At 40.7% G+C, this 9,070-nt stretch overlaps 1 protein-coding gene across 1 annotated transcript; it reads left to right on the top strand.

Moving 5' to 3' along the window:
• Nucleotides 1-430: 430 nt before the first annotated feature.
• Nucleotides 431-5,775, top strand: LOC121063661 (guanylyl cyclase-activating protein 1-like). The gene is made up of 4 exons (XM_040544314.1): nucleotides 431-645; nucleotides 2,884-3,033; nucleotides 4,538-4,628; nucleotides 5,627-5,775. The coding sequence occupies exons 1-4, from the start codon at nucleotides 448-450 to the stop codon at nucleotides 5,752-5,754; spliced, it is 567 nt and encodes a 188-aa protein (XP_040400248.1). The 5' UTR covers nucleotides 431-447; the 3' UTR covers nucleotides 5,755-5,775.
• Nucleotides 5,776-9,070: the final 3,295 nt, after the last annotated feature.

Here is a 9,070-nt window from a genome sequence, read left to right as displayed (position 1 = left end):
TCAAGTTCTCTAGCTGAGAAGACTCAAATCCAGTTAGAGGAGCAGATCTTCACATCAAATCCCCCATCTTGTAGCTTTTTCCTCTCATCTTCATGTATAATTATATAAATGTTAAAAATAGGGTAGTGTACAAAACCAGCGTAGCTCCTGATGTATCTGCTTAACCTACTCACCCCTTCTGATTTGTCTCCTGAAATAGCAGTGATTTACTAGATTATCTCACACCTTCTTTCCATTCTAAGAAGACTGTTTGTATCATTGAAACTTTCAGGTTTGTAAATCAGCATTTAAGAAGATTAACATTTATAATTGGCTTGGGGAAGGTTAGATCTGTACTTATCTAAGACTAATGTTGAATGTGGAAAGGAGCAAACGGGCATTGCTGTGAGAGCTACAGGACGAAGAGGATCATTCCTATAACATCCATTCTTCTGAACACACGTACATATGGGGAACAATAGCAGCTCCACAGTGGATGATCTGCAGGCTGTTGAGATCCACCACTGGTACAAAAAGTTCATGACGGAGTGTCCTTCTGGACAGCTGACAGAGCATGAATTTAAACAGTTCTTTGGGCTTCGAGGGCTGGATCCACAGGCCAATGAATACATTGAGCAGATGTTTCGCACATTTGATATGAATAAGGTGAGTTATCCAGCAAGGAAATGAAATACTTTGTACTGCTTAGAAGTAAACCAACTCTTGCAACTTTTGGGAGTCCCTGTATTTTTTTATTTTTTGTTTTTTTCAAAACTGCTGAGGGATGTCAATGTAAAGTAGCAGAATGTAAGGGGAAAATTAACATGTATAGATAATGGCATAGATAACAACCATAGGTAATAACACCTCATTATCTAACTACCTTGTTCAAGTTCACCCTTGAATTTTAAGAATTCCTTATAGAGTATTAATTGTTTTGGCCTTGTTTGACTAGCAAAATGCTAATAGAAAGAGATGATGCTGAAATCTAGAGCTTAAAGCCTTTTATTATTCTTCAAAAATACGCATGTTAGATAGTAGAGACTACATGATTCAAAGACAATAGAAATCTTTATAACATTTGTAGAGGAAGTAATTTCCAGTTATTTCACAGATGAAATTAATCTTGCATGGGGAGACAATCTGTCTCAATGGCTCTCCTGAGCAGTAGGAGGTAGAGCACATAGCAGCAGCTAGGAGGCAGGTAGTATTTCTCACTGTGACAGGTGACCTCTGGCTGTCTCATGTAAAAAACAGTAGCTCCCATAATGTCTTTAATCATTAAATGCCCCTCATTTTTGCCTGTTTTTTTATCTGTATATACTTCATCCTGTGCTTGCAGGCCTGTAATCTCAATGGCAGATAAATTTGCTCATACAGCAACACAGGAAAATTCAGCTCTGCTCTGTGTTCCAACATTCTGAAATAGCCCGAATCAAGGAGGAACTAGGTGCTGAGACATGTGAAACAGGTGGGAAATCTCAGGGTAAATTTTGAAGAAGGAAAGGCTGGGGACTGAGGAAGGAATGGCAGTTTGGACAATGTAAGAAGGCACATGGAGTTAAGGAATGCTAAAGAATATTGCAAAATTACTACAGAAAGGTAAGAGAGGAGCAGCTAGACTCCATTAGGGTTGCTGAGATATTGTGGTGGATTTAATGACTGCAAGTGACTGCAGACATCAAAGAATCTTCTTTCTCATTCTAATGTTCTCAGTGCCCAGGATAGTGATGGTGATGAGAAGCAGTTTTATAAACTAAACCAACATGTTTACAGTTCTTGCACAAGCTTTTCCCTTTACCTCTGTCATTTCTTGAGAAGTTTAAGGATTTGAATATTTGTTCAAAAACGTTGCACTGTCCAAAGTTCCTCATGAGCTCCAAGTTATGCAGTGAACAATGTTTTAATAAAAGTTTCAAATTCAAATTAGATCATATTAAGATAAAAAGATATCATCCGAAGAAAATGATTTCAAGAGGAATGAAGTAAGAGTGTGACAACCAGTGGGGATGGACCTACATCAGTTAATCTTAGCTTGTTAATAGCCATTTAATCTACGTTCATTTTATAATCAATGGCAAGGAACAAAAGCACCCGGGGGAAGAGCCACCCTGCAGTAATACAGATATCGACACTGGATGAAATCACCTACCTGGATATTCACATTCTGAGAACTCTGCTGAGGGCAAAGAATTAAAATTTTCAATGGAGTTATTTTATAAATTACAATTATCCTCTCCTTCCCATATTGAAAGTTGGTTATCTGTGTTTTCTGTTATTTTGCTCAATGAAGTTATGAAAAACTCATGTAATGGGAATATGACAATGATCCTGAATGAATATTCTAAAATATTGTGGTCCTTGCTGTAAAACAGTAGTGCTCTGCTAGTCTACCAACATTTGCATTTTACATATATTTACATGCATTCCAGAAAGGCACCTGACTTTGCTTAAATACCTCAGTAAATAAAAGTTTCATTTTTTTCCTTTGCAGTTTGTTGAAGTAGTTACTCAGAATCACTGAGGAACATATGCACTTTTTTTTTTTGTCTAACTAATATAAATTTTAGTCAGTGTTAAATCTAGGGATTAGAAACCTTTACTGTAAAAAGAGCACTGGCCACGAGGAATGACATGTTCTATCTGCAGTTGGTGATGACAGAGTATCCTAGACATGTAATAGATCATAAGTACAGGAATCCAGGTGTTTAGGAGATCTTAAAGGCGACCAGAAAAATAGTGTGTATATATTCTTTTCCTAAAGCTTGTACATACATATGCATTTCCGTGACATTTGTTTTTCTCTTTTAGCTGTAAATCTACACAGGAATAAGGTAAAGCAGCTCCAGAGCCACAACTCCCTCTGTTTGTTCCTGTCACAAGTTGGTTTTTGTTTTGCCATAGGATGGATATATTGACTTCATGGAATACGTGGCTGCCCTCAGCCTTGTTCTCCGTGGGAAGATGGAACAGAAATTGCGGTGGTATTTCAAACTGTATGATGTAGATGGCAATGGCTGCATTGATCGACATGAATTGCTCAACATCATTAAGGTGAGTCTCCAGGGGTACCTCTCCTCTCCTCTCCTCTCCTCTCCTCTCCTCTCCTCTCCTCTCCTCTCCTCTCCTCTCCTCTCCTCTCCTCTCCTCTCCTCTCCTCTCCTCTCCTCTCCTCTCCTCTCCTCTCCTCTCCTCTCCTCTCCTCTCCTCTCCTCTCCTCTCCTCTCCTCTCCTCTCCTCTCCTCTCCTCCCCTCCCCTCCCCTCCCCTCCCCTCCCCTCCCCTCCCCTCCCCTCCCCTCCCTTCCCACACAAGTAGGACTTCTGACGTTCCTCACATGGATGATCATGGTTGACATCTTCTATAAAAGCCATAGTCCAATAAGCAGACTTAGCAGTCTTCTTTACCACCATAGCATATATTACTGCATAGACTCATAGAACATCTTGGTTTGGAAGGGACTTTAAAGATCATGAAATTTCAACCCCCCTGCCATGGCCAGGGACACCTTCCACCAGACCAGATTGCTCAAAGCCCCATCCAACCTGGCCATAAAGACTTCCAGAGATGGGGCATCCACAACTTCTCTGGGCAACCTCTCTCACTGCCCTCATAGTAAAGAATTTCAGAATGTCAAATGCAGAGAATGTTTGACAGTGTTTATTGAGCCTAGTGCACCATAGGGTACTAGAAGGTGGATTATCAAAAGAACAAGGCACGTAAGGAAGTTAAATTGTGTCTTTGTATCATGTTTAACTACAGAGGGATCTAGGAAGATTCACATAGAAAATAGAGTATTTTCATGCCTTTTCTCAATCAATTCATGTGTGGAATACTTCAAAAATGCATAGCATTCGCAATTATACTAGATAATATGAACTGTTAGCAAGATTTTCTGTGTGGAGCATGAAATCCCAAAGGGCTGCGAGTGATCTTTTTATATCCAGTGCTTCACAGATAAATTTGAAGGTTTTGCTTTTAATCTCTCAGATTCTGAAGGTGTAATTTATTCCATCTTCACTTCACACCTGAAAAATGATAATCTAGTTTTAGATTTGGCAAGGTTCGGCTGCAGTGGATGCATTGAAATGGGCATCTGTAGAGAGACATTCATGATATCCATCTAATAGTTCTCAGTACAGAGTAAATTGGTCTCTGGAAATGTGTCTATCAATATTCTTATTTTGTTTAGAGGTAGCATAGATGGCCATCTTATATCTGTGAATGTAGATGGCTTAAGTTAGGTATGTTTGATCTGGGTAAGTGGCCGTGATCCTGATTCTGCCATATCTGCAGTGCTTAAGCTCTACCTAAGCAGATTTAGGGCAGTCCTCTGGTTTTAACTGCTCGTTACATGCTCCAGAACCACTCTTCTTTCCTACCCTTCAGTGCAAACCATAAGGCCAGATGATGTCTGCTGTGTTTTTCCTATGATTATGGCATGGAAAGGTACCATGCATGACTACCTTGTTCTGAATCTAGACTGACAGGCTGCAATGGAGTAGTCTATTGTTCTGGGAGTCAATAGGCAGCTTCCCATTCTTGCTCTTTTCTTTTAGGCTATTCGGGCTATCAATGGTGGTGACCATGAAACTAGTGCAGAAGAGTTCACCAACAGAGTCTTCAACAAAATTGATGTGAATGGAGATGGTGAGAATGCTATGTCTGTCATCCTACTTAGATAGTTTCAGTGCTAAAGAGAGAGATCCATGTTTTCTTTTCTTTCTTGAACTTTACGCTTCTTCATTTTATATTTGCTTGTTACATGAATCCATTTTCCATGAGTTTTGCTAAGACACTTTTCTCCTTGAATCATACATAATCAGTACTATAGAATTTGTTCCCTGGTACTAATTCTTAGCTAAATTTTCTCCACGTTAGTTTTGTAGGGTTTCTTTTTTCCTTCCTTTTTGTATGTTTCTGTGTAATTTATGTCAGAGTTAGAAGTGGGCTGGGCTAACAGGTGCTCCCAGCTGCTCCTAACTCTTTCAGCAACAGGAGAAGGAAGAACTGGAATTTAATGTTGAAGTTCCGAATTCCTTCACTCAGACTGTTACAGGCTGTACAGCAAGTACTTTAAGTGCTATGGACCAGTCAGCCAAAAGATATTCAGTGGCACTGTAATCGTTGCATGTCCCTGAGAGGTACTTCTTTCCTTGCTACTTCATGTGCTTACCTTATCATACGCTCTTGTTATTCCAGACGAATTCTGCTGAGCTGCTTCCCTCAACAAGATCTTATTAGTTTAGGGCAGAAAACCTATTTCTGACTGGCACAATTCCTACTGTCACTTCTTTTAACATGAAAAACAGCAATTATGGGACAGGTTTAGCAGTATGACAGGTTACAACAAAAAGAAGCAGACTAATCCAGCTTTATAAATAGGAATCTATGACCCTGTTCTTTAGCCACAGACTTCCTGTATTTTTTGTAATGTACTCTTTCCCTTGCAAGGGAAAAATGTGAGAGTTGTAGTTCCTGGATATCGGCTAAGTTTCAAATAACGTTAAAATGACTCTCAGGCCTCTTGGTGCTTGAGAACAGTGTATGTATACTACGTGGTCCCTAATGTCAGATTACTGTACTCCTTTTACTGTTCAAATGTGGATTGGCATGATTCTGAGGTCTTCTGTTTGTGCCTGACACAGGTGAACTTTCTCTGGATGAATTTGTGGAAGGAGCAAGGAAAGACGAGGAGTTCATGGAGGTTATGATGAAAAGTTTGGATCTGTCACACATTGTGGCCATGATCAACAACCGTCGTCACAGTGTATAAATCAAGCTGGGAGAAAATGGTGTGCCAATAGACCGAAGAGTGTACACATACCAGGAAGGACAGAGGTTTTTAAAAAACAAACAAAATTTCCATAAGCATACATGTGGAAGTAGGAACAGAAAGAAACTGTTATATGTGTGTACCTGAGTCCGTGTTCTTGTGCAAGCACTGAAACTCAGACACACATATGCAGGGGAGGTTCAGAAAACCTGGGTCTGTGTAGCAGTATTCAACTTGACTTCCTAAACTCTAAAGGGCAAGTTTCAAGACACAAATTACTTCCTTCTGTGCCCCAGATTGTCACTTTGCAATGGACTAAAGGTAATCCTAAATTTGCAAAGAGCACTGGGAGAAAGGGGCGATGGGCTGTGGAAAATATCAGATGTGTACAAAAGAAGAGCTACGAATTTTTATCAATGGAGAGAACTGTCAATACATTGTAACATCCCCTGTTCTTGTCATGATATTAGATCATAAACACCAGCAGGCTTGTCTGCTGCAGATGTGCTCATATTTGGTAGTCTCTGATAGCCTTGGTAGCTTTATCCATAAGAACTTGAGAGCTGAAAGAAACAACAGTCTTTAAGGCTCGTAATGACTATTCTGTTCCCAGCTGCACTGTCAGTAATGCTGCCGTTTGCAGCTTTCTTTGATAAAAGTACTCTTTACCAAACTAGTCAATAGTTTAGGAGCAACTTCAGTAATCAGAGAAAACATGCCAGTCATGTTCTCAAAGAAAAAGAATTACCTGAGATATCAGATCTTTTTTACATTCCTTGTAATTCCTACTACTGTGCTCTCATACAACTGAATAAATGAAGTATGTGAAGATGATCCTAAGTATTGTTGCTTCACACATCCTTATTGGTCATTCTTTTTATTCTTGGGGAGAAAACCTGAGAAGCAAAAGGCAACTCAGTAAGGTGACTTGTGAATTCTGCTGTTCATGCAATTGTTGAAGTTCATACTATAGATCAGTGTTGCCACAAATGACTATGCGTCTTTGTAGATGATGGGATGAGTAATGTAGCATGGATAGAAACTGAGCCATGTAGCATGGGTAGAAACTGAGCCAACTGTTTCTTGTTCACTGATGTTAGGTAAGGTCAGAATCAGAGGCTCCTTTGAATCTGGAGAGAGAGAGAGAAGGTAAGAGAATGCAGGAAAAGTTCAGCAGAGTGCCTATGCCACAGTTATGTATGCGATTCCTGTGCAGAAGGAAGAACTTGCAGATCTATAACAAGAAGACTTTAGACATTAGGAGGGGGATTAATCTTGCTTATATTTTAGCTTCCGTGATGTACATATATATACTTAGCAAAGTGTCTAAGCTTTCATCTAAGTCAAGGAAGATTTAGTCATGATTGTCGCTAGAGCTTGAGAAAGTGACTGATCATTTTTAGCCTAGGTGCCAATATTTTGCCAAGGGGGCTTACACTCTGGGTCCCAGTGGCATGTACCCATCTGCAGTCTTAGAGCTGCTGAGAGGAATCACAACCTGGATATTGGCAAACATTTCTCAGTTGTCCAGAGGATTATTATGAACATACGCTGTTGGATTCTGCTGTCCCTTTGTACTAAGGAAGACAGACCTTTTTTTTTTAAAAAAAAAAAAAAGCACGTCTATTAAACCTGTCCTGTATCTGTTACAAGTCCTCGCTCTATTGTACCTTTGTCGCTTAGCTATATGTAAAACTGCATTTTTAGTATCATCTGACATACAGAAAAAAAATATCTAATTTTAGTTCTTAGGAAAGTAAAGAATTTTTCTAAGTTTATTTGTAATAGACACAAAAAAATATCCAATATGTTATCATTACACTCAGTTGCAGACATGCATTGTGTTCGCAGTTTCTCGGTTTTTATGTCCTTCTGTTGCTGGATGATTTCACTTATTTTTGGCTCTGCAGCAAGCATGTTTTTTGTGAGACCATGCTGACAGTGTATGTGCCTTTGTCAGAACCTACAGGGAAGAAAACTGAGGGTGCGGGAGAGAGGAAATCTCTGTAAAGGGGACGATAGTTGTTTTCTAACCTATTTGGCTTTCTCTGTATATAAAGGATTAAAAAAAATATACAAAAATCTACCTTGGAACTGTTCCCTTTGTTAGAAGAATAGAATCACAGAATCACAGAATCTCAGAATCACAAAATCACAGAATCAGAGAAGGTTAGGGATTGAAAGGGACCTTGAAAGATCATCTAGTCCAATCCCCCTGCCAGAGCAGGAATACCTAGATCAGGTCACACAGGAATGCATCCAGATGGGTTTTGAATGTCTCCAGAGAAAGAGACTCCACAACCTCTCTGGGCAGCCTGTTCCAGTGTTCTGTCACCCTCACCGAGAAGAAGTTTCTTCTCACATTTAAGTGGAACTGCCTATGTTCCAGCTTTAACCCATTGCCCCTTGTCTTCTCATTGCGTATCACTGAGAAGAGCTTGGCTCCATCCTCCTGACACTCACCCTTTACATATTTATAAACATTAATGATGTCACCCCTCAACCTCCTCTTCTCCGAGATAGAGACCCAGTTCCCTCAGCCTTTCCTCATAAGGGAGATGCTTGACTCTCTTCATCATCCTTGTGGCTCTGCGCTGGACTCTCTCAAGCAGTTCCCTGTACTTCTTGAACTGAGGGGCCCAGAACTGGACACAATATTCTAGATGCAGTCTCAGCAGGGCACAGTAGAGGGGGAGGAGAACCTCTCTCGACCTCCTAATCACAGCCCTTCTGATACACCCCAGGAAGCCATTGGCCTTCTTGGCCACAAGGGCACAGTGCTGGCTCATGGTCATCCTGCTGTCCACCAGGACCCCCAGGTCCCTTTCCCCTATGCTGCTCTCCAACAGGTCAGTCCCTAACTTATACTGATATCTGGGTTGTTCTTGCCCAGATGCAGGACTCTACACTTGCCCTCGTTATATTTCATTAAATTTCTCCCTGCCCACTTTTCCAGCCTGTCTAGGTCTCACTGGATGGCAGCACAGCCTTCTGGTGTGTCAGCCACTCCTCCCAGTTTAGTGTCACCAGCAAACTAGCTGACAGTGAGCTCTATTCCCTCATCCAAGTTGTTGATGAATATATTGAATAGTACTCGTTCCCGTACCGACCCTTGAGGGAGTCCACTAGATACAGGCCTACAATTAGACTCTATCCTATTGACCACAACTCTCTGCTTTCTTTCCTTCAGCCAGTTCACAGTCCACCTCACTACCCGATCGTCCAGACCATGCTTCCTCAGTTTAGCTGCGAGGATGCTGTGGGAGACGGCGTCAAAGCTTTACTGAAATCAAGATAGACCACAACCACTGCTTTA

Source organism: Cygnus olor, chromosome 1 (assembly GCF_009769625.2).
Source record: "Cygnus olor isolate bCygOlo1 chromosome 1, bCygOlo1.pri.v2, whole genome shotgun sequence".
Lineage (NCBI taxonomy): Eukaryota > Metazoa > Chordata > Aves > Anseriformes > Anatidae > Cygnus > Cygnus olor.
This window is presented reverse-complemented; position numbering and strand designations above follow the sequence as displayed.